Below are 26,416 nucleotides of genomic sequence, written 5' to 3' on the forward strand. Positions count from 1 at the left end.
GAGCAAGTCCCCTCCCTTCTCAAGGCCTCAGATTCTATACCTGCAAGCTAAGTGGCTGGGGCCTGTCTCCATAAGGGACAAGGATCGTATGAGAGACAACATTTAGCTTAGCCTTTAACAGAGAAAGCTACTGAATAAAGCCACACCTTGAGAGGTCTTCACATTTCATAAACACAGCCCCACGTTCTTCACGCAGTTCTTGGCACTGAAAGTGTCTCAGAACATCTTCACAAACCATCACAGTTCTGCAAAGGCCACTTTGAAAGCAGTCCCAAGAAGCAGCTAGAAAATTCCTTACTGGGCAGAGGCTGGGGATAAGGCTCCTGGGGTGGGAAGGGTTTCACAGCCCTGTTAAGGTACTGGGATCTGTGAGAGTCCATTCCTTATGTGAGCTGGCACAGGGCCTCGCCTGTCCAGGACTGCCACACGGGGTGGTCCCTAACCCCGCTGGCCTCCTGCACGCAGGCCTGGGCCTGAGCCTGTCACCGAAGGCTAGCCCTCAGGGACCTCTCCCCGTCTCTCGGCAGGGCATCTTTATCTTCTTCCTGGTCAAGTACAAGCCTCTTAAGTACAACAACATCTATACCTACCCCACCTGGGGCTACAGCATCGGCTGGCTCATGGCCCTGTCCTCCATGCTCTGCATCCCACTCTGGATCTTCATCAAGCTATGGAAGACAGAGGGGTCGCTGCCTGAGGTGAGACAGCCCAGGTTGGGGGAGGGGTAGCGGGGTGGCAAGAATGGCTCTGAGGGTGCTGAGGCACACACAGGGCCTGGCTCTACCTCAGGTGGGCTGAAGAGCAGGAGCAAGTCCATGGGTTATCTGAGCAATGAGTGTATGAAGAATGAGCCCTCATGTGTCTCCTGGGGTAGCCACGGCCAGCTCCTTCCTGGCAGGTGTTCACTCTTACCATGGTATGAAGTCATTTCTGTGAGGCCTGGAGAGTGTGCCAGTTTCTCTGAGTGTCTTCATCTATAAAATGGGGACAACAGCAGTTCCTGACCTACAGAGGTTTTTATAAGGACTCAATGAGTTCATGGAAGGAAAGTACTTAAACTGGGACCTGGAACAGAGTGACAAAATGTTGGCTTTTACTGTTCTGTTAGTTCATGAAGGACCCCATCCCCAGGACAAAGGGAGAAAATCTGATGTTGAGGGAACACCTATCCCCTGTCATCACCATGCTAAACTCTCTACATGTTATCTCCTATAGTCCTCAGAGAAAACCAGGGTGCTGGCCTCATTTTCTGCCTTCAGCAGGTAGAACCTGAAACTAAAGCTCAGAGAAATGAAATCGCTCAACCAAAAATTCGCATCGCACAGCCAAAACTTAGTAAACCAAATTTTAAAAATTGCGATATAATTGACATAAAGCATTATGTTGGTTCTAGGTAACAACATAATGGTCTAATATTTGTATGTGTTGTGAAATGACCACCACCCTAAATCCAGTTAACATCCCTCAGCACAGTTAAAAATTATTTTCTCGTGATGAGAACTTTTGAGATCTTTTATCTTAGTAACTTTCAAATACACATTACAGTATTATTATCCATAGTCACCGTGTTGTGCATTACATACCCACGACTTGTTTATTTCCTGACTGGAAGCCTGTTCATTTCTGCCACTTCACCCATTTCACCTTCCATTCCCCCCGCCCACCTCTGGCAACCACCAGTCTGTTCTTTGTATTTTTGAGCTCAGATAGGTTTTGTTTGTTTGTTGGGTTTTGGGGTGGGTTTTTTTTTGTTTTTTTTGTTTTTTTGTTTCCACATATAAGTGAGATCATATAGTGTTTGTTCTTGTCTGGCTTATCGTGGCATAATGTCCTCAAGGTCCATCTGTGTTGTCACAGACAGCAGGATTTCCTTCTTTTTTATAGCTGAGTCATATTCCATTGTGTAGATGTACCATAACCTCTTTATCCCTTCATCCACTGAGGAACAGTAAGGCTGTTTCCACCTCTTGGCTATTGTAAATAATGCTGTAGTGAATGTTGGGGGGCGTGGTGTACATACCTTGTCAAGTTAGTGTGTTCCTCTCCCTCAGATAAATACTGGAGTGGAATTGCTGGATCGTATGGTAGTTCTATTTTTAATTTTTTTTTAAAGATTTTATTTATTTATCTGACAGAGATCACAAGTAGGCAGAGAGACAGGCAGAGAGAGAGAGGAGGAAGCAGGCTCCCTGCTGAGCAGAGAGCCCCATGCGGGGCTCGATCCCAGGACCCTGCGATCATGACCTGAGCCGAAGGCAGAGGCTTCAACCCACTGAGCCACCCAGGCGCCCCTATTTTTAATTTTTTGATGGAATTTCATACTAGTTTCCACAACGGGTACCAAATTTTATTAGAAACAATTTTATTAAAGTATGTTTAATGTATGCTAAGATTTACCCATTTGGAGTATACAATTCAATGATTTTTATTGTCACTTTCTGTGTTCTGTGTATTAGAATCACCACGAATCAGCTTTAAAACATGTCCAGCACCCTAATAAGACCCCTCATGCTCATTCACTTTACCCTGTTCCTGCCCCAGACACCACCCATCTTCTCTCTGTCTCTGTGGATTTGCCTGCTTGGACATTGCCTGTCAGCAGCACTGTGTGTTGTCCCTTGGGAGCAGGCAGGGTGGTAAGCCGCACCGTCCTACTACAGAGCACTCACAGGCTCTTTACTCTCCTTTCCCACCTGCTGGCACGTCACATGGTTTGAGTCAGTATCTCACTCATTGAGCAAACTGCTGTGTGCCAGACACTGTTCTGTTTCAGCTGTGATGCCATTTAACCCTCATAGTGGTCCTGTGAGGTGGAGACTCTTACTGCCCCCACTTCACAGAGGAGGAAGCTGCAGCACAGGGAAGTGAAGCAACTTGTCTAAGGGCACACAGCCTTGGAGTGGCAGAGCAGAAGCTCTGAGCTCTTGTCACCTGAGTTTTGCTATCTCCTTCCCCTGCTCGGACTGGGCACCCTCCAGAGATCTCAGGGGTTCACCTTTTTCTTCCAGAACAAGGCCACAGGGAGATGGGAGTGGATGTGTATGCAAACACCCAAACATGAGTGCTAGCTCAGGGCTTCACCCAGCCTGCCTGCCCACGGGACAGCCAAAGATCCAGGAAAAAAGCCACATACCCAGCCCGAAGGACCAAGCTGAGAAGTCTCTTACTCAAGCATGCCCATACCCCCTGGGAAAGTTTCCTTGGCTCCTGCAGGGAATTTAGGTCAAGGGCAGTCAGTTCTGATCTGGAACCAAACCATGTCCTTGGTTCCTGCAGGCCCCTGCCCAGACATCCAGTGGCCTTTGGTTTTCAGGAATGCCCAGTGTCAGGTGGGCAGGTGGAAGGAGAGGCTACTTTCCTAAGCTTCTTCCATCTCCCTGAGCTCACACATCTGCCACCACAGAGAGCAAGGTTTATAAATGACAGCAGAACTGATTTCCAGGCCTTGCTTACTGAGGAAACTTGTGCCAGTTAGTTCACCTTTCCAGAAGGTTCTGACAGCTGAAAGAAAGGATCTGGATGGAAAAGGGGGGTCAATGGTACTTACCTGAGAGAACTGCTGTGAAGATGGATAATCTGTGCTAATCTGTGGCAAGGTCAGCTGATCTGAGCCTCGTGTTAATCCCAAGAGGCAGGTGCCCTTGTTCTCTTTGACAGATGAGGAAACCAAGGCACAGAGAGGTTAAGTTTCTTGCCCCAGTGAAGTGACAGAGCTGGAATTCAAACCCAAGCACCCAGCTCTGGAGCCCATGCTCTCAATCCTCTCCTGCATGGTGCCTGGCACACAGAAAGTGTTCAGCCTGGGAGATTTGGCCTGGTAATCCCCCCTGGGCTGTGTAGATTCAACCTCTTAGTCGTGGCAGCATCTGGAAGAGAAGACAGAACCTTGATCATGAAAAATCAGACCTTCAAAAGTCTTTCCAGGCTTCCTGGGAAAGGGTTTATGCCCAGAAAAGACCTCCTAAGTCCTGGTCCAGTGCCTTCCCCTGATGGATTCTGCAGGATGTCCGTGGACCTGAGGTGTGGGGCCCCAGGCAGCACTGTGACAGCAGAAGCCTGCGTCAGGAGTCTGCCTGTGATCTCTACTCCTTCCCTGGTACAGTAGGGATGACAGCCACACCATCTGTGCCCAGCCTCAGGCTGGCCACTTTGCCAGGCAGCATGGGGCCACCATGGCTGCGCTGATGTTTCCATCTCCATGCATGGCAAAAGGAGCACACAGCACACACCACATATTCCCCTAGACAGTGGGCCCATGATAACATCGTCTTTGTGGGAAGCATACCCATTTGCCCGGCAATCACAGAAACAGGGCCAGAGGTACTGTAGATCACTCCTGCAACACCCCTCTCAGGCCAGTATTGTTCTCCCATTCCACAGAAGAGGAAAATGCAGCTCCTAGAGGTTATGTGAGCTGCCTAACAGAGCTAGTGAGAGGCCAAGCAGAGATTCAAAGCCAAACAGCTGTCTCCCATGGAGGGAGAGGTGAGGCCATCAGCCCCAGTTATACCTGCAGTAGGCCAGGGACAGTACTAAGCATTTCTGTAAGCCATCCCCTCACTCCTCAGCAAACCCCAGGAGTGGGTACTTCTGTCCTTCCCATTTCCCAGAGGAGGAAACTGAGACCAGGGAGGTCAGTTCATCATGCAGAACAAAGCTCTAAGTAACAGTGCAGAGGCCCAGACCTTGGTCTCGATGGTTCTGTGGCCTGCAGTATCCACCCGTGCAGTTGGGAGAGGCCGAGCCAGGCACCCGGACCCTGGCAGTCCCTCTCAGACAGTTCTTCTCCTTTCTAATCACATAGAAATTCCGGAAGTTGACCATCCCCAGCGCTGATCTGAAAATGCGGGGCAAGCTTGGGGCAGGCCCACGGACGGTGATGGTTAATGACTGTGACGCCAAACTCAAGGGCGATGGGACCATTGCAGCCATCACAGAGAAGGAGACACACTTCTGAGCCACACCTGCCACCTCGGATGCCTCTCCTTTCTTCCCTCCCCCGACCCCATGTGTATAAATGAATACCTGAGACACGTACTTCACCTAATGATAGAGGCTTGCTTGTTTTGCACAGGATTTATTAACAAGTTAATTTTAAGGTGGCCATGTACACTCTGGTTTAAAGTCCCATTCCCCTCCTTGCCCCCAGTTATCATGTAAGTAACATTATGAAGAGATAATACTGTACAGGGACTAGCAGAGTCTTCCGTGCTAGGATGGTTTTAACCAATGTTTTCTAGGGGTTAGGGAGAAGTTGTATCATATGGTCAAACTTTTATACTTGGGCTGTGGGGCAGGTGGGGTGGGAGTGATGCCTGATCTCTGTCAGCCTTTTAGCTGACCTGTCCATGTCCCATGTTCCTCCCTGACCATTACAGCTGCCCCTCTTCATGCCTCCAGGGACAGCTTTGCCTTCAAATCCTGCCTTTGCCATCCCCAACCTCTTAGCAGTGGGTTTGCAGACAGCAAGGCTGTGTCAGAGAAGAGAAAGTGATCTTTCTGCCCTGATCCCACTAAGTGACCTTGGGTGCTCCCATCCCTTCCCTGGGCCTCAGTTTTTCCATTTCCTAAATGGGGAGGACCAAATCAAGTGATCTCTGAGGTCCTTCCTGACCTGGCCAGGTCTCTTGGGGATTCGCTTGTTATGTCTTGCTGGCTGTCAGGCCTGACCTTGACCTTGACCTTTAAGTGTTCTGAAGGCTCCCCCCTGCTTATTTAAAATCAAGTTTTTCATGGAAATGATGTGGCATTTTCCCCTTAAACTCTAGGTTGATGCATCTGTGAGTGGCTCCATTCTCTGGAGTCTGGCCAGGTCCTCAGCCCCCGTGACAAGGCTCCTCCTGTCCTGTCCATCTGCTCTCCCTGTCATGTCTGCCTCTCCATTTTCATGGGGCTGACTGGAGTCACCTGCATGCTGGTTTTCAGGGTCAGGAAGCAGCTGCTATTCCCTTGCAGCTGTCTGTCCTGCCGTTGCTGCTGCCTCAATCAGGATCTGTGTCTAGGACCTTCTACCAGCTTTCCAGGGGAAAGAACCCCATTAGGGCCTAGAGCCTGGTTTTGTCCTCTGGCCCCTTCATCTGCCTGCCACTTCCTCTCTCTCTTATATCCTCTGCCCTCTTCTCTCTCCTGCTTTCCTGCTACCTCTTAGTCTTCCCCATCCTCCTCCTCATCACCAGCGGAACCTTCTCTACCTACCCATTTTTTGGGAGCTATCCTACATGCACCTCTCACCAGGTCGCTGAGAAGCCTCAGCCCTTATCCTGGAGGAGAGAACTGGGCTCCCACCTCTCCCTCTGTGCAGGCCTGGGGTTGGTGGGGGTGAGGCCAGTGCTGCCTCAGACCTCTCTGCCTGACTTCTCTTCTAACTGGATTTCCTTGGCCTTTTGTCTTGGATTCTGAGTTATTTGGGAACTGGGAAGGTACACTTTATCCTTTTCCTTTATGTCTCCAGTTTTATTTGGTGGAAACCAGAGCTTACTCTAAACCAAGGCCTTAGTTTCCTGTAGGGAACCCACATGTTTGATTTATCTGAAGCTTTCCAAACAGACAGCTTCTCTGGTCTGGCCAGCCCCCTTCTGAAGCCTGAGTTTGTTAGAAAGGAGGCCCAGTGCCCTCTCTGAGGTAGGCTGGGATGCCTGCTTCTGGGCCCCCTTTTGCACACACTGCCCAGGACTGCCTGGCTCTCCCTGAGCTCTCGAATCTGGTGGACCCAGGAAGTGGACCCAGGAGGATCAGGCCTCATGCTGAGCCTTCTGCTGTGTCTGTCCTCGTCTGCTCTCTCCCACCAGGTGCCGGGGAGAGAGAGTCCCCACTGCTGCTGCTACCGGTTCTCCACCTACAGCTCTGAAGCCTCACTAGGGATGGGATGCACTGCACTGTACCTGTGGCACTTAACATTTCACTCACTTAACACTACTCATGGGGCAGGGTGGAGGGAGGGCTTTTGCTCTTTGTTTTTTGTAATTTCCTACTAGTATTTGGGCAACTTGGGGCAGGGAGGGGAGGGAAACGTGGGGGCAGGGGAAATGTCATTGTGGTGACTTTTTGATATTCATTAGAAACAATACATCCTTTCTGAGATATTTACAGAATTATTAAAAAATGAAAAAGGTTGTACTGTTTTACATAATGAACGTTTTTATTGGGTATTCAAAGGGCACACGATTGTCTGCTTACTCATTTTTAAAAATTAAAGGAATGAACAAACTGTGTGTGGCGGTTCCTAGCAGAGTGGTCTCGCTTAGTTGTCCTTCCTGTGTTTTATCACATGCATGATTTATCTGCAAAACCCTCTTGGTTCCATCCCTGGAAGTCGTAGTTTCAACTCAGGATTATAAATTAGAAGCAGCCAGGGGTGTTTCAGGAGCCCACACTTCTTCCTTCCATGTGCTCAGCATACATTGAATGTCTGCTGGATGCTAGGTGCTCTACAGAAGTTGTCTCTTTACTCTTCAAAACAATCCCATAAAGCAGGCATCTCGCCATTTTACATTACTTCCCCCACTTTACAGATAGGGGAGGTTGAGGCACAGAGAAATTGGGTCTATCTGAACTCAAAGCCCGGTCTCTTAATCACTCTGCCTTTCTGTGTCTCATGCTGTGAGCCCCAAAGAAGGCAGCAGCTGCCTCGTCATGGCCACAGTGGCTGCCGCAAAGCTCATGGGCCCGACCTGCTAGGGAGACCTGCATGTCTGAGGCAGACAAGGTGGGGCGGAAAGACATTGAGGTTGGAAGTGTGGAGTCCTGATTTGGGCTCCACCCTCTGCCCTTGCCAGCCTCAAATTTCTCATCTCTACAAAGAAGATAGTAGCTCCTGTTTCAGGAGTGAAGATTATGAAGATCCCGTGAGGGTGATTATGAAGATTATGAAGAGCTCTGAGTAGGATTGGTAGAGCTTTGTATTCACATTGGTTATCATCGTCCTGAACCAATAGTGCCCAGGCTTTAAAAGTGTAGCAATGCTTAGAACTTGGGCAGAAATCTCTAAATCTGCATCTGCAAATTTCCAAAGAGTTGCTTGGGACAACAAAGCATGTTTTGTCCTGCCAGTCCGTGGAACAGTACGATCATTAAACACAGCATCTGCTTGTTCCTGTGTGGTTGACTCTTCTACTTCAAATCCCTGATCTCGGGATCCACCAGAAACTATCTTGACCTCTCGCACTCTGAGATGGTAACATCTGCTCATAGGGAAGGCATCCTACAGAGTTCCAGGTTCAGAAAATCTCTGATCCCCAGAGGGTTCCTGAGAACTTCATAACTTCATAGAGCTGTGGGGATTGGTACAATCACCTGTTTGCCACTATTCCCTCCTCGTGTCCAAAGTGGTACAAAGCATCAAGACCCAAAGAGGCTGGGTCACAGAAATGTGGGTCTCCCTCATCCCCAGGAAATCTGATTGATGGGTGCTTAAGCTTATAGAATTGGTAACCTATGGCATTATTTTACTCAGTAGACCCTGGGAGGTGCAGTGTGTGCTGGTGACCCTGCTGGCCAGGCAGGACTCTGCAGCCTAGCTCTATTAGGCACTGCAAATAACCAGAGCAGAGGAAGTGAAGTCAAAGGCTACTTGGAAATGAAGTCAAAGGCTACTTCAGACCTAGGAGATTTTCCTCTGATTTTGGGTGGGGTGGGGGGCAATGGGAGTCAGGCACCAAAGACCTGACATTTTCTGCTGATGGCTGCAAATTTTGGAAAAGGTCATGTATTCAACAGGCTTCTTCTTTTCCTTGAATGTCCTGCTCCTCTAGGTCAAGAGGACAGGTGTCCACACTTCTCTGGACAGGGGTAAATGCATGCAGAAGCCATTCTTCCTTCCAAGTCTCAGCCTTCTCCAGCCAGTTTGAGTTCTGTGGTGTGGCTCTGGGCAAGTCTGTCCATTGTTCTAGGCCTCAACTTAGCCATTGGGAGAAAGGTGAAGAAAATAAGACCCAGGGAGGAAACCTAGCTGGCTCAAGATCCCCCTAGAAGCCCTCTGCATCTTCTCAGACTGTTAAAAATCAAATGGGCCCTTGACCTGGACATCTTGCTACCCTTTGGGAAGCCAAGTCAATCTGTTGCCAACTCTTGGCCTCCTCTGCCTCTCACTTCTGGATAAAATCCATGTTGCAGGAGATATACATGCACTTTTCTCAAAGCCTCCAGGTCAGCTGACGCATCAGAACCATGAGAAACTACAGGCAGAATGTGCCAAGGACTGAGTGCTCAGGGAGTGCCAAGCAGAAGAAAAGGACTATTTACTGAGCAGCTATTATGTTCCAGGTATCACACCTGCATTACCTCATCGGAGCCTTACAACAAATCTAAGAAGAAAGTGTTATTTATCCATTTCTCATATGGAGGAACTGAAGTTTAGATGCTAAATAATTTGTCTCCAAAATGATATCAAATAGACCTCCTGGTAGGTGGAGAAGCTGGGCTGAACCAATGTTTGCTGGTTCTAAATAGAGCCCAGATACCCAACCACCTAACCAAGGATATGGAACTTGAGCTGCACCTTGAGGGACAGGGAGATTTCACCAGGCAGGGAAGAGCATTTGAGAGGAGGGAACGGCCTAAGCAAAGGTAGAGGCAGAAGAATGTCTTTAAGCAAATATGGCAGAAACTAAAATTTCTCCATCCCTGGTCTACTTTTACAAGCCCTCATGCAACTTTACCAGCTGTGAGGGTAGCCCCTCCCTCTTCTCTCAGAGAAAGGGGCTTAGGTAACATCCTGCTTATCAAGGATGGTATCTGGTGTGACACAGTGGGTGCTCCACGGAACAGGGCCTTCAATGAACAAGTGCTTGGCTGGCCCTGGAATGGGGAGCCACTGGAAAGGGAATCAACAGACACTGAAGACCCACTCAGTGCTGGAAATCATGCTGGGTCCCTTCTTATGTATTATCTTGCCCTCAGTCACCTTGTGGATTGGCAAGGTGTTCGTATTCTACCAATAAAGAAATGGGCTGAGTGAAGTTGAGTTAGCTGCCCAAGGTCCCAGAGCCAGTTAATAGCAGAGCTGTGGTAGTGGCCCCATGGGGCTCTGGCTCCAAGTCCCATGCACTTTCCACAGACCACTTTTGGGAGCCTCCAGAGGCCACCACAGCCATCAGCACTGATGAATCATTGCAGGCCATGGAGAAACAGATGGTGGAGACCAGGTGGAGAAGGTCGGAAAGTCTCAAGGACCCTTGAATAATCTTTTGGACACCAGGGACCTCTGGGAGCCTCCTTGGTATCCCAGAAATGATAGACGGTCACCAGGGCTCTCTGAGGTGGACAAAGGGATATTTGGGGCTAGTGAGAGGCACTGAGAGTGGAAAGGACCATTAAAACCCTGGAGACCTGTAGGAGAGAATGAGAGGTCCTGAGTGAGGAGCCAGAATTACGTGGAGTCAGCAATGAGAGACAGCCCTTGAGGAATTACGAAGCGTTGAGCATACTGGAGGGTGGGTATGGGAGCTCCAGGGGACTGCTGGGGAAAATGAAGGTTTATTGGGGAAGCACTTCAGAGTTGCTGGGGATCATCAAAAGCTGTAAAAATATATTACAGCCCTTGGTCATTACAGGGGGCACTGGAGCCATGCAGAGTTCCGGGGGTACTTAGGAGCACCCTGAAGGATGCAGCCTTGAGGAAAGTGAAGGAGAGGAGGACAGGAACTTGGAAATCCTCCTAGAGGTGGCGCATGGACAGTGTAGATGCGGTGACAAGGGACTGAGGACCAGGAGGGCCTGCCTGGCAGCGATGGGGAGGCCCAGCCAGAGCTGCAAACCTCAGGAGACAGCAGGCAAGTTGCGCCTGGGCACAGGACTCCATGACCTTCATCTCACAAGAGTGGAGCAGGCTTGACTCTTCCCAGAGATCCCACACCTGGATGTGCCAACCAGCCAACGCTTGGCTTTTCTGATCTCCATGGAATTTCCTTTGTCTTCCTTTTGAGTATCTTTCCAAAGCCAGCGTTTCTGGAAAGAACCGGCTCTGGGAGTCTGGTCTGAGCGGGAGCTTGGGCCCAGTAGGGAGGTCCGGGCCTGATGTGTGGACAGTGGAGAGAAGGGACAGAGGAAATAGTAGAGCAGGCAAGTATCATTGATCACCTCAAGTATCATTTATTCAGTACCTACCATGTACCTGGGATAGGTTCAGGTATTTTCCGCAATGAACACAACTGCAGCAATTCCAATTTATTCCCATTTTACAGGCATGGAAACAGGCTCAGAGAGGTAGGGGAAGGAGTTAACCAAGGTCACATAGACTGGGTTGGAATTCAAAGCCAGGTCTATCAAATCCAAAGCTCTTAGTTTTTTCTCTATACCAGGTGGCTATTGGGGTGGCCCAGAGTCTCTAGCAGGGAAGAGTGGACCCTGGGCCTCCCTTCCCTCCTTATGGCCCTCCCACCTGGAGCCCGGGGCTCAGGCAGACTCTGGTAGCAGCAAATCAGCCACCAGGTGGCGCTGCTGGTAAGCCCAAGCCCCCTCCCCAGGGTCCAGGCTCTGAGTAGTGAGGTCAGAATTGGAGCTGGGACCACAGGACTACTAGGCCCTCTCTAGATGCCCAGATGAGGGACAAAGAGGCTGCCCTTGACAAAAGGATGCAATTCACCCTTCTCACCCTGCCCTATCCCTTGCTCCTGTTCCAAGTATTACCCCAACAGCCAGGCACACCTGCTTTCAGTTCTCAACTTCCCCACTAGTGGCTCTATGGCCTTAGGCAAGTGACTCTGACTATAGTTTCCTCATCTGAGCAAATGGACAGAATAGCGGGCTTTTGGCAGGGATGCTGAGAGAATTAAATGAGACCATAATTCTATGTGGCTGACACATAGAGTCTTGTTCTTCTGTGTCACTTTTCTCAGGATGACATCAGAAGAGCCCCCACTGGCATCAGGAGACCTATGTCCTAGTTCTCTACTCTCTGTCAGCCTTGGACAAAGTTACTTTGCCTCCTTGGGTCTCAGTTTCCTCATCTGTAAAATGGGGCTAATCACAGGAATTCTCTCATTCGGTTATTCTGAGAATTAAACGAGACAGTGGCTCTATGACATTTTGTTTTATAGAGCTCCAAAAGAACAGGAAGAATGATTAGTGAAAATATTCACATTCCCTGGAGTCATAGTTAGGTGAATATGCAATGATGATAAGGTATGCGGGGGGGTGGGGGGGGGAGGGCAGCCCCTCAGGGACTGACTGAGCCTATGGGCCAGGCTGTGGGTTTTGCCCTGACCATGTACCAGCAATTACACAGGCCCTGTCAGCCAGGGTCTGCCTGTGCCTGCTCAGTTTCCCCCCAACCCCTACTTTCCTCTATCATCCCTCAACTCCTGTCCCCAACACACTGGGACACAAAAATATAGAATAGAGGTGAGAAGGCTAAACAATGAAATAAGAGGATGATTATCTCTAGATGATAAAATTTGGGCTGATTTTTATTTTCTCCTTTATTTCTGTACTGTCTAATTTTTCTTTAACAAAGAACATCTATTGCTTTTATATTCCAAGAAAATAAAATCAATAAAGCTATTTTTAAAAATCCTCTCCTCGCCACTTGGAGGTTGGTTACAAATGAAGACTCGGAGCAATGAGAAATTATTCTGATGTGGCTGGAAGAAATGATGAGCGGGAGAAGGGAGGGGGTGTGTCGCCACTGCAAAAACTCCTCCAGTCCTCTGGCTCCAGCCTCCCCTGGGGATTCTGAGCCTCAGAATGAAGGAGAAGCAAATGGAGCAGGACCTCTCCACTGGGCCACATATTCTCCACATTTTTGGGTGGTCCAGGCATTCCAACATCTTCAAGCATTGCAGGAAGCTCTTGCAGCTGTGTGAGGAGAAAAAGAAGCAGATAAGCAAGGCAGCCACCCTTGGTTGAGAGCTGACTATGTGCTAATTACTGCCACTGCTTTTTATCTCATCAGACCCCACCCCCCATCGTAACTACACATGCTCCCTCAATGGTGAGGGAGCTAGGATTATTTGCCAGGTGAGATTATTACTGCCTCCTGGGCATCTCCAGTTGGGTGTCTGTTGGGGCCTCTCAAACTCCATTTTCTCAATTGAATGCCTCCTCTAACTCCCATACCTCCCCCCAGTCTATCCCTCCTAGTCTCAATAAATGACACCATCATTCTCCAACTTCCTTCATTTAGCAAATATGATTTAGCAATCACTATGACCCTGCCCTCAAGAAGTTCTATTGAGAGAACAAAACAATGACCTTTTTAAAAAGTAAACATATATCATATAGCAGAAGATAAATGATCTGGCTAAAAATAAAGGAACAAAGGGATAGGGAGGAAGAGGAACTATGGGTTAGGGTTGGAATTTTACATAGGATGAGGGAAATCCTCACTGAGAAGGTGAGGGACAGAGCCTGTGATTTCCTGGAAAAGAGCGACCAGGCAAAGGAAGCAGCATGGGCAAAGGCCCTGGGGTGAGAGGTTCTCTGCGGTGTTCCCAGAGAAGCTAGGAGACCTGGGTGGCTGAAGCAAAGTGAGCAAAGGGAAAATTTTAAAGTGAGGTAAGGGAGGTGGGGCAGCAGATGACAAAGGACTTGGGAGGCTGGTGTAGATGTGAGATGAGGGTATTGAGCTGAAGGACGTAACCTGATTTGTTTTAATACGAATTTCTGGCTACAGTGGTGGACTTGAGTGGAAGCAAGGAGACCAGTAGGAGACTGTTCTAGTCTAGGCAAGAGATGATGCTGGCTGGACCAGAGGAGACAGCAAAGAGAGGACATGATCAGATTCTGGGCTTATTTTGAAGGCAAATTAACGAGACTTCCTAGTGGATTAGAAGTGGGGTATAAGAGGAATCAAGGATGACTGAGTGTAGGGCCAGCTAGTCAAGTGAGAAATCCTCCTCACTCCCCTCCTTCCATCAGTCAGTGAGTTTCCTTGGTTCTTCCTCATCAAAATCTCTCAAATCCATCCACGGTCCTCCATCTCAGCCACTGCCCTGAACCACTCACCATCAATTGGGCCACCACTGTGACCTCCTGCCTGGCCTGCCTGCACACCTCCCATGCATTCTCTTCTTATAATAAAGCATTTCACACCTTGTGCTCCTGGCTGGGTGGACCTGAACCAGAGTGCTTCCCACCTCACTCACAGCCTCTGTCAGGGAGCTTTCTTTCTGCCCAAAAGTTACCACCCCAAAAGGAAATCGGGAGGCACTGTTACCAACAGAAGAGGAAAAGATGCCGGGTGACCAAAAAAACCCCACAAAGTTTACCACCCAGCCATACCCACCCAGTTCCATGATAACTAAGCATCAATCAAAGGGGAGAGGATGGTGGCCCCAGAGGTAGTAGGGAAGGCTTCCTGGAGGTGGTGGCAGGGGATGGGTCTTTGAAGAAGCTCAGAGCTTAGTGATTTCAAGTGGTGGGCTCTGGCATTTCACAAATGTGGGTTTGAATCCTGGCTTTACCACTCACACACCCTCTGGGTGACCTTCAGTGTGTCCCTTCATTTCTTGGAGCCTCAATTTCCCTCATCTGCAAATTGGGACCAAGAATCCTCAAGCCTAGAGATTTTTGCAAGATTTGGGAATTTCATTAGGCTGTTGGCTTAACCTAAGATGATGTCTCCTATAGCCTGATGGTACCCTCTACCCCATAAAAGGAATAGGCACAAAATTTAGAGTTAGACAGACTCAATTCCCACCCCAGCTATGACACTTAACAGCCCAGTGACCTAGGGCAAAGCCCCACCATTTCTGAACCTCCATTCCTCCCTCTGCAATGAAAGCAGGGCAAAAAATGGAAGCTGTCCATGCACTCAGCCCATAGTAGGTGCCCAGCCAAGGTGCAAAAGAGTTAGGACCTCACCCAGGAGGCATCTGGCCCCATTGCATGAACGCCCCCCTTCCTGGGCCAAGGCAGCTGCAGCCCCCATGCAGCGTTTTTTATCTCCAAGCTGCAGTGGGCTCCAAAGCGCTCGGCAGAGTCCCTGGACAAAGGGCTGTTTCTCCCGCGGATCTAAAATTGCCTCCCTCTGATTGCCGCTATACAAACCCAGGCGGCTGCTCGCTTCCCCCATCCAGTTGGGTCTATTTCAAGAACACGCTGATTAGCGCTGATTGCGCCTTGATTATGGAGAACGCATCACTCAGCCCCCTCCCCAGGCTCTGTGGGGAGTACATGCTCCCACACCCACCCCCCACCCCACCCCCAGTGAGTGGTGCAGCCTCCCTGGGTTGGGGTCCTCATTCTGCCTCTACCGCCCATCGGACTTGGTGCAGGTCACTTTCCCTCTCCCTGGCCTCTATTTACTCCACGGCAAAATTCGCCTGTGCTTAAAAAAAAAAAAAAGAAAGAAAGAAAAGAAAAGGCACTAAACAAAATTGTGCCCAGGGAAATGTGGCTTTAATGGTGGGCTTTTAGACATTGTGATAGGTCACTAGGAGGTAGGACGTGGTTTGGGTCAGGGGAAGCAACTCTTCAAAACACACCCATTCACACACATATGTCATGCGCACCTTCGTGTGCACGCACACACACACACACATAGATTGTTCCTGCCTCTGCCTGTACTTGAGGCTGTCCTTGGCAGGGTGGGATTGAACTTTAATAATGAGAGCTTCCCTTACTTTGCACATGCAGGTGCCTCGGGCACCTTCTCAAGTGCAAATGCCATAGCTGTTTTTGAAGCATGTATTTTGTGTCCATGTGCAGGTGAGGACCCACAGGCTAACAGAGGTGAGGTGAATTGCCCAGCATCACCCAACTACAGATTGGCAAAGTCAGAATTTGAACCAAGGTCATTGTGAAGGAAAGCCTGTGCTTCTCACCATCCCACAGCATGCTCTGGATTCTTCACCAGGTTGAAGGAACACCATAAATGGGCATTGTGTATCAGATGCCTTTTGCTAGTTATTTCTACTATGCCAGTCCTGTGTGGTCCTGGAAAGTATTCCTCCCCTGCCCCGGGGACCTGAGTCTTCCTCTGTACAATGGGGTGTGGACTCAGAGTGGTCCAAACTCTAGGCCATTGCCCATGGCAGATGGATTGATTCTTGGAATAACCCAGAAGTAGGTTTTTAAAAGGAAGATTCTGGACTTCATCCTTAGAGATCTGAACTCTATCATGCCGGGATAGGCCCAAGTATCAATATTCCGAGACACTATTCAGTGAGGGTCAGTGGTTCTGACATCAGGCAATTCTGCCCCAAACTCCACCCCCCACCAGCCCCATTCCTACATGAGACCCGGCTGTTCTACTCTCTAATAGGTCAGCAATCTGGCTGCTTCTCCATACCCCTGTTGCTCCCTGCTCCCAGCCCCCGCCCCCAGCCCCAAGCCCCCATTGTCTTGTGCCCAGATCACCTCAGGAGCCTCCTCCCTAGACTCCTTGCTGTCATTCTGGTCCTGTTTGGTCCATTTTTATGCAAAAGATTGAAGGATATTCTTGAAATGCAAATCTGAATACTGACACTACCACCAACAGCCAATATCCCTGCCCCCAGCTTTAACCATCAAGGCCCCCTCATTACTCCAGGGATAAAGACTGAACCCCACACTTTGCCTAGAAACCTCTGCAGGAACGTGCCCCTGCTCCCTCTCCAGATTCATTTTTTTGTCACCAACCCCCTCCTTGAAGCACCGCCCCACCCCGGCCCGGGGTTCTTTTGAATTTCAGACTTTGCCCCACTGCGTGCTGGCCCAGCAGAGGGGCTTTGCATTGCTGGTCCTTCTTGGAGCACATTTTCTCCCTTCTTTTTCTAGTTTAACTCCGGCTCATTCCTTACATACAGCTCAACCTCACTTCCTAGAACTGTCCTGGGAGGGATTGGGCCGCCCTGGGTGGAAAACAAGCTCCCAGTGCAAGGAAGCATAGAAGAAGATTCTGCTGACCTACCTAGAAGATATCTGCTTTGGGTCTGAGCCCTAGATCCTTCTCCCTACCTAGGAGAGCCTGTGGTTCTCTAGGACAGGGAGCCGTGCCCTCGCTGGGTGTGGGGAGCTAAGGGGATAGTGGAAACCTGGCTCCAGTCCCCAGAACCCCAAGGAACCTAAAGAGAGCCTGGTTGGCAGCAGTGGGGTCTCCCAGGCTCTGGCAGCAAGACTGGAATTCTCATTAGATTTTCCACTCGGCTCCTGGGCCCTGGCCAGTGCCAGGCAGTGGAACAATCTGTCACTGACATCTGGTTGGTGAGCACTTGTACCTTCAAAGGGGATTGTTGTGAGCTCCTCTCTTGTCTACTATCTGAGACCCCTTCTTTCTCCAACAGCCCTTATCCTTCTCCTCATCCTCCAGTCTTCAACAGTTCATCTCCCCTCCCACCTCCCCCTTCCGAGTGCTCTCTCCTCTTTCTCACCCCAACTCTCACAGGTGGCTCTCTCCTCTGCACTCTCCCGCTGCCTCCTCTCCCCCTTCCCATCCTCACTACCCAGTCCCTGTTGGTCTCTCTCTCTGCAGCTGCCCCTACTCCCATCTCTTTGCCAGACTGGGGACCTCTGTTCACCTGGACCAGGGTGCCAGGGAAGGCTGCAGGTGCCAGGCCAGGCCAAAATGTTTCTACAAATAGCCTGAGGAATGGCCTCCCTATGGACAGGACAGGCAGGAAAATTGACATGCTGCCCTTTGCTGTTATTCCGGGACTTCAAAGCCCCCTACACCACTGTTAGGGGACAGGCTCTAAAGTCACGATCTTGAGGAAGAAGAGAAGGGAGACACAAGTCCTTGAAAGCCCTCCCATGATGTCCCTGTGCAGAGCACAAGGCTCTTGGGGGAAGGACGGAGGCCCCACTGGTAAGAGGAGGGCACAGAACAAAGAGGATCTAGGGGAGGCCTTGTCATATTGGGGTTTAAAGAACACAGGCTCTAGAATCACACATGCCGGGGTTCAAATCCTCACTCTGCCACATCCTGGCTGGGTGACCCTGGGCTAGTGACCTGGCCTCTCTGAGCCTCAGTTTCCCCATCTGTGAAATGGGATAAAGCTAGTTTCTGCCTCCCAGGGTTGTTGTGAGAAGTCCATGAGCTAATGTTTGCAAATGTAGCACCAGGTCCAACACACAGTGGGTGCTCAATAACTTTATTTTTTTTTTTTAAAGATTTTATTTATTTATTTGACAGAGAGAAATCACAAGTACACTGAGAGGCAGGCAGAGAGAGAGAGAAGGAAGCAGGCTCCCTGCTGAGCAGAGAGCCCGATGCGGGACTCGATCCCAGGACCCTGAGATCATGACCTGAGCCGAAGGCAGCGGCTTAACCCACTGAGCCACCCAGGCGCCCCTCAATAACTTTAATAGGCAACTAGAGACAAGTCATGGTCTCAGGCTTGATGTCTGGGTGGGCAGAGGACATCTGAGCCAGTCTCTGAGTTTTTAGATGAGCTCTCAGAGTGAGGAGGTAGGTTCCAGAGTAAAAACTGCAAGGCATCTTCCCACCCGTCACTGTTATAACCCAATGCCTCCACCAGTTTGGGATGATTCCCTCTCCCGTGTTATACACGGAGAAACTAAGGGTGAGCCCGTGTGCCCTAAGCCTTTCAGCGTGTCTCCCACAACCAGGCCTGGAACTCCGCTCGGTCGCCCCATGAGACCTGTCTCCCTCTGTTACTTGGTGCTGGGCCCCGGCCCTGAGGACTCTCATGGGGCTGGTACAGAATGTTCGAGATCCAGGCCTGGGTTATGGGAGATAGGCAGAATGTTTGCCCAGATTCTGGGATTGTGCAGAGCCCGCCAAAAACCCCCATCCCTCAACCCCCGTTGCTAGGCAATAGCAGCTCATCCCTGAGGGTACAGCGGAGGGAGGCTGAGCAGCTGTTTTTGTCCTCCATGAAGAGGCCAGGGGAGGCTGTTCCCAGGGCAGGCCTTGTGAGAATCTGTGCCTCAGAGATGTGCAAGGACTTGCCCAAAACCACTAGAGATGAGGGTTAACATCTCAGCGCCCAAATGTCAGAGCTGGTAAGACCCTAAGAAAGTCAGCTTTCAGAAGCACATGCACTGTCACCCCTCAGTTCCTCAGCCAGGACAGACGTTACTCGTCAATGACGTCCATGGGGCCCAGCCTTAGCATCAGAATTCTCCACATGTGGTCAGTCATGGGTCAGATCTGGTGTGCAAGTTAATCTTTTTCTCATCTCTTCTCTGTTCCTGTGGTTTCATTTTATAGATAGGGAAACAGAGGCCCTGAGACACGTGGTGGAACAAAATGCACATTGAGCTTGGGAGTCAGAACCTCAGGACCTAGCTCTATACTATCTTGCTATGTAACTGTGGGCAAGCTGCTATGCCTCTCTGAACCTCAAACTCTACTGTATGTAGCATGGGTTTGATGAAAGCAAACCTTCCCTGTAAAAATTAAATGGGGAAGTGGTTGCAAGGATCCCTGGGAGTGTCAGACAGGGAAGTGGCACTCAAGGAATTTCTGACCCCATCCTCCCTTTCTTGCCTGTCTCTTCTAGGTCTTGGCAGTGGTATCCTCCATCTCCAGGACATATCTTCCTCTGTTGCAACTTTGCCAGCAACTCCATTCCTGGAGGCTCAGATGTTTGCCCAACAAGTGGGTTTAACTACGAGGTCCCGGAGAGGGTCAGTACTGGAACTCATCAGGTCCTCTGTTAGCTGGAGAGGGAAGGAAAAGATGGCCACCCATGAGGGTGGGGACTAGAGATCAGGCTGGGGAGGGGGAATTATTGCCTGGCAACTGCCAGGGTTCAGCTGAGCATCTCACTGGCTTAGGTAATTTTGAGTCCTCAGCCTTCTCTCCCCTTCCCTAGACTCAGATCCCTTCCCTAGTTCTGCCTCCTCCTGGCTGCTGGAGAAGAACCTGGCAGGCTTCCTCTCCACACACCACACACCACACATACCACACATACCACACATCACACACATATCACATACCATACACACACCACACACACATACCACACACCACACACACATGCCTCACACACACCACACACACAACTCACACACACCACACACTGTACGCACACTACACACATACCATACGCCATACATATACCACACATACCACACACACCTCACACATACCACACACACACCACACATACCACAGCACATATCATCACACACACAACACACATATACCACACATACAACAGATATTTGTCACATACATACCATACACACAACACACACAACACATCACCACACACCAAACACATACCACACACTGCACCACAAACATGCACCACACACGTACCACATAAACTTCCCACACACCACACATCACATACCATATACACATACCCACATACCACACCACACTGCATACCATACTACATACACCACATATACTACATACATACCACATATCACCCTGTATATTACACCCATACCCCACACATCACAAACCACACATACCATACCACACATTACACACACGATGTACCATACATACTACATATCACATATGCAGCACATACCACACACACCCCACACATATCACATACCACACACATCTTAAGTGAGCTCATTCAATCCCATGACACAAGAGCCAGGCACTTGCCAGTGGACCACTGGGTCTCAGCTCCTCTGACCCATGGTGGGTACACAGGGGACCAACAAACACATACACACCAACCCCAGGTCTTGAAATCCCTTCTGCAGCTGCTCTCACAGGGAAGGGCTGAGCCTCTCACATGGGTACTCATCAAAACCAGGGTCATCCTAGGCTCCTAGCCAGGAATCCCTGAAGGCAAGGTCTTGATTTGGGTAGCCCTGTTCACCCAGAAGACACAGTAGGTGGTTTTAGTAAATGTGCAGACCAGTGCAAACTGAGTGATGGTATGAACAAACAAGCCTACATACTAGACTGTGACTTCCCTGAAAGCAGGAAGGGCTATGTCATAGCTCAAGGGCCAAACTGAGAGTAGGAAGACTGGGTTCTGTCCCTAGTGTGCACCTGACTATCCGACCTTGGGCAAGTCCCTCCCCTCCTCAGCCTCCATTTTCTCATCTGTCAATTGATGGGTTGGGACAGATGATCAGGTTGTGCAATTCAGAATATCCAAGGATGAGGTTTGTAACTTGCAAGACCTGCCCCTCTGGATGCATCTGGATTGGGAAGCAGCTGACATGGGGGAGGACAGGGAGAGAATCTCCTCCTCCCTAGTGGCTTAGCTTGGGATCATCCCTTGCTAGGGAGAGGCCCCTCTGCAGGTAAGGAAGGACATGGTGGAACGGAGATGAGGGATACGAAGGGGGTTTTCGGAGAAGAATCATGTCGGTGGGAGTTTCCTGTAAGGATTCCCTAAACACAAGGTGGGACTTGAAATGAGAATGTCTGTGAGAAATGTGCACGCCCCCCCAACATGTGCATACATGGGCATATACACGCATATACATCACAACACACTGCACACACATGTACAAGCGCGCACACACACACTGTTTTCCCTGTAGAGCTGTTTCTTTTTCCCCTTGAAATGTCTCCATGGTCTTCTGGATCTTCTCATCTCAAATATGATCATCCCTGACCCAGCTGAGGAACAGGGGAGCTTTCAATATTGGGCAGCCAGCAGCATGGCCACCAGCAGAGGGCTGAGGTGTGCAGTCCTGCGTTAGTGTCCAGCGCCGCGCTGTCCCACTTTGGGGCTTGGACTCACCCACCCTAGGACTCTGGGTGGCTGAGAGGAGGTGACCATCTGTGGGCCCTGAGTGGTCAGCTCTGCCCTGGGGCCCAGGTGTGATGCCTCATTCCATCGGCAGGGAGCGGCCCCAGGCCTACCTGGGGAAGAGAGGGTCCCCTGGCCCTGTAGCCTTCTCTGCCTGGGCTCTCGCTCTGGCTGCACTGGTTCTCACTGCACCCCATTCAGACAAAGAGCTTTGTCATAGCCTTTGCATGTCTGGTCTGCTGGGTTCAGAGATTCAGTTTGAAACCACTGTTCCCCAGTTTTCTCTTTACATTTTGTGAAAGTCATCTCTTCACTGCGATTATGTGAGCCCCTTTTGTCTTGTTTCCTAAACAATCCAGTGAGCCAGGAGCAGGAGTGAAGACATCCAGTCAGAAGCAATGAGTTTAAGATTGCTTGTTAATCTTTCATTAACTCACTAAACAAAATTTTATTGAGCTCCTACTAGAAGCCAACCACCATGCTGAATGCATGTTTCTCGCCCCATGGGAAATATGCACTAGTAAGTCTAACCATATAAAGAACAATAATGGTAATGAAGTGTGCTAGGAGGGGGTCAAGGGCCCTAGACCGGACATGTTAAGGCCTAGGGAGGGTTGCTTCTGACAGAGTACTCTGAAAATGCCACTCTGAAGGACACACTCAAGGGAAGAAGGGAGGGAGCCCAGCAGAGCAGAGGGAACAGCATTATAGGGAGAGGGAAATAGCAAAGGCAAATCCCCAGGCAGGAGGTGCATAGTGTGTGTAGAACAGAGAGGAGGCCAGGAGAACTGGTGGGGGGTGGGGCAGATGACGTCATAGCAGTTAGGTGGGCTGGACTAGGGTTAGGTCTGGTGTGGCGGGCAGGGAGTGGACGTCTGGGGGAGAAAATGGAATCACAAAGAGTAGGTTTCTGCTTAGGTGACTGGAGGCCATGGTCTCCAGTGCCAGATCCTTGTGCTTTGTCAAGCTGGTGGCCGGCCCATCACTACCTTCCCCAACACCCAGGACTGAGTCTGCTGGCCAGGCAGGGCCTAGTCAGATCTACAGGGCGGCAGCTGCAAACACACGCTCCCTCGCTTCCTTTCCCTGACCCATAGCAGCTCCTGGAGTGTGGGCCCCAGGCACGGACTCTCATCTGAGACTCCCCTTACTCCCCTGGTGGAATCGAAGCTAGAGAGCATTCAGGAGGCCTGGTGCTCAGAGAACAAATTCCCTCACATCCCAAGAATTCCTGCTGCTTTTGTCCCTGGTCTCCCATTCCAGGGGACTCAGCCCAGGTAAAGATGGACAAATACTTGGTCTCGGGCTATGAGGATCCCACCCCCTAGAATTTAACTTGCACTTTTAGATTGGGCACCTCCTTAAATTGGGGCTCCCAATCCCACCAGAAACTTCTAAAAAAAATCCAGTTTCCCAGACCCATCTCTGAATTGCCAGTTCAGACTCTCCAAGGGAATTCTGGATTCTTAGTAAGTTTTCCTCTGGGAACCATTGTTCTAGAATAGAGAACTGATGAGCCTGAGCATAGGACAGAGGGAAAAGATGGAGGTCCTGGAAGCAGAAAGCCCTGGGCTTAAATCCCAGCCAACCTACTGTGTGACCCTGGGTAAGTCGCTGAACCTCTCTGAGCTCCCTTTCCTCACCTATAGTGGAGAAACTGAACATAATTCCAGTCCCTCCACCCCTCGCAAGGATTCTTTCCAAGATACGTCAAGTTTCTGGCACCTAGTAGGTGCTTAATTAATATCAACAGCTTTCACAGTTGTCTTTGAGGTATGTCCTTTTCATGGATGTTTAGACAGAAACTGCCGGCTTGTGCTGACTCTCCAAATGATCCCCAGGGCCCGCCAAGCTGGCCCCTTGTTCCTGCTCAGACGGGCATGCTGAAATCTCTCCGGCAGGTCTCCTTGACGCTGAGGGTGCCAGGCATGTGCTTTCCCCAGCAAAGGCAAAGAGGAAAAGATCTTTCTAGTGTCCCCAGTTGCCCTGTGGATGGGGGACAACCCCACTCACCCAATCCGGATGGGCAGAGAAGGAGGGGCCTGAGGAAGGCTTAGAGAGAGGAAACAAGTCCCAAAGTGGGTCAGCGCGGCCCTGGACACTAACCCATTTCCATTCCCTCCTGCCCACAGGCCCGCCGGCCACGGGACTGTCATCTTGCATTCACTCCTCTCCTGCCGGAGACTTTGACCCCATTTTCTACCTCTTGGCAGCGCAGAGGGAGAGAGCTTTGAACAACCTGAGCACAGATCACGGGAGCTGTGGGGAGGGCTCTATGGTTCATGCTGGATGTTCTAGGAGGATTTGTCACCCACATATCCTGACTTTACTTGTGGGGATTATGGGGTGATCTGGGAGGACTGTGGCAATCAAAATAATACAGGCTTTAGGGCAGCCAGATGTGGGTTCTAAACCCAACTCCCCTACTTCTGAACTGTGTGGTCTTGTGCAGTTGGCTTCGTTCCTTTTGAGCCTGTTTCTTCATGCATACAATGGGCTGTCACAAAGGTTCGATGAGAAGGTATCTACCAAAATCCTTCCAGGGGCCTTGCTCAGAGGAATGCTCCACCAATGAGACGATACAATGCCTACTGTAGCGTAGCAGAGGCTGAGAGGCCAGGCCTGGGAGTCAGCCAGCCCCGGGGCTGGAATCCTTGCCCTGTTGCTCCTTGTGGTGTGATTTGGGATAACTGGCTTCATTTTTTTCCCAGCCTCCATTTCTTTATCTGTAAAATGGAGATGCTCACCTCCCAGGCCTAAGGGGATCCCACGCAATGATGTTTGTAACAAAGCCTCCTTGTGCAGAGGAAAAAGCATTCTCAGCCAGTGATAGTCATTCATAGTGATAATTGGGACTTGGATGTGAATCCCCAGGCCCCAGAGACAGAGCTTATTGACCATTGGGTGACCAGGGGTGCACAGTCCCAATGTGGAGTGTGGCCCTACTCTGTCCTCTGTAACCTTGAGTGGGGAACCTGGTTTAGTCCAATCCCTTTGCTCTCCAGAGGGTCCTGAGGATGGTGACGGACCCCAAGGTCCCCAGCTAGGGAGGGAGCCAGGTGCCCCAGTATACCACGTGGCCTCTGCATCATATCTACACTCTTAATGAGCCTTGAGTCCCTTCCATGTGAGCAGAGGGGAGCAGGCCATGAGCTTCCAAGCAGCCACGCATCCAGAAGCCATCGGCTGGCACCTGCGGCTTGGCTGGCTTCCCAGCTATCAGTGACCTAGTAATGCGATGCCACAGCTGCTGGAAACCAAGCTGTAGAGGCCACTTGACCGAGGTGCCTATCTCTCAGCAGTTCTCGTGCCCGCATCTCCAGGATGTGAGACAAGGATCTGCTGAGACTCAGGCCCAAATGGGCAGCCAGAGGCAGAAGAGCCCACAAGAGACCTGCTCCTGCAAGAGACACCCCTAGGCTATGAGGGTCAGGGGGGTCCCATTCCCTGGGGTGCTGGGGATGCATTTCACCCAAAACTCCTCCCTGGGAATGACCTGAGCCACCCGCTGGACACATGCTGCTGAGACAGAAATCTCTCAGAATTCCGCCTGGGACACTGGGCCACTTGGAATCTGGAGTATCGTAGGAAAGGAACTAGAGACTCAGACTTTGGACCCAGGTTTGTATCCAACCATGGCACCTTACTAGCTGTGCCTCCATTTTTTTCTACTGTAAAATGGAAACAATAATAGTAGTGATCCAAGGGATGGGAGGATGTTGAGAGGTTTAAATGGGTTCGTATATGTGAAGTGAGGAGAATAGGACACATAGCAAAGGTCTAATTAATTAATTATTTGAAAGAATGAGAGAGAGAGAGCGCACAAGCGGGTGGAGGGCCAGAGGGAGAGAGAGAGAGGCAGACTCCCTGCTGAGCAGGGAGCCCAAAGCACGAGGCTTGACCCCAGGACTCTGGGATCGTAACCTAAGCTGAAGGCAGGCGCTTAGCCAACAGGTGACCCCCTAGCAGAAGTTTACTAAGTGTCATATGGTATTATTATTCAGAGTGAGCAATCCTGCTAGTGGCAGGGGTACAGACAGGTGAATTGTCAAGGAGTTACCCAAAGGAAGCCAGTATACATAGCAGGTACATTTGGTGTCCAGAATACATCTGACTCCTCTGCCTTTGACTCCCATGCTCTTGATCCCTCTGATATCCACCATGGCTGTCCTCGCAATCTACTTCTCACTTTGTTCAAGGACATGCCAGAGCCTTTGCCTGAATGTGGGGTTGCCCAGTGGAGATCATTGGCACCTCATGGACGTCCAGCTCAGAAGTACAGGGAAGTCAATACCCCTGTCCCAGCAATCCTTGATAAATGGGGGCCCGGACCTGATGGACAACTGGGAGGACTTCTGTATACTCCACAGAAGGTCCTGATGGATTTGAGCTGCTGTTGCCACAATGGCAACCCAGATCAAACAACCCTGCACTGGTGTCTCCTTTCTGGCCTCCCTACCCCCACCCCCACTCCTATGTCCTACATTGCCTTTCACACAAACCACCTCAAGGAAATCCTGGTCTCAAATTCAGAGTTGAGGGGAATCTGAGCCTAGCTTAGGAGCATGGGTTCTCCCTGACTCTTCCCTCTACACACAGTGTGACCTTGCATAGGGCCTTGTCCTCTCTGGGTCTTGGTCTTTGTCCACTCCATGGGGGGTTAGGTCTTTGTGACTGTGACATGTAGCCCTGGAGGGAATTCTGGGTGTTCTCTGGAAGACCTCACCCTCCCCTTATTCCTCTCCTCCCTGCAAGCCTTGGGGTCTGTCCTTCCCCCAACCTCAGGTTAAATCCCTTCCCTATCTGCTGTGGAATTCTCCCAGCATCTGCCCTCCATCTCACCCAGCAATGTGTGT

At 50.3% G+C, this 26,416-nt stretch overlaps 1 protein-coding gene across 1 annotated transcript in view; it reads left to right on the plus strand.

Moving 5' to 3' along the window:
- SLC6A11 (solute carrier family 6 member 11) overlaps nt 1–7,211 on the plus strand; it is a 129,412-nt gene extending 122,201 nt beyond the window's left edge. The window contains exons 13-14 of the mRNA XM_059390333.1: nt 528–698; nt 4,805–7,211. Of these exons, the coding sequence (XP_059246316.1) occupies nt 528–698; nt 4,805–4,957 (324 nt within the window). The 3' untranslated portion in view covers nt 4,958–7,211. The remainder of the gene's footprint in view (nt 1–527; nt 699–4,804) is intronic.
- The last annotated feature ends 19,205 nt before the right edge of the window (nt 7,212–26,416 follow it).

This window comes from Mustela nigripes, chromosome 2 (genome assembly GCF_022355385.1).
Source record: "Mustela nigripes isolate SB6536 chromosome 2, MUSNIG.SB6536, whole genome shotgun sequence".
Classification (NCBI taxonomy): domain Eukaryota; kingdom Metazoa; phylum Chordata; class Mammalia; order Carnivora; family Mustelidae; genus Mustela; species Mustela nigripes.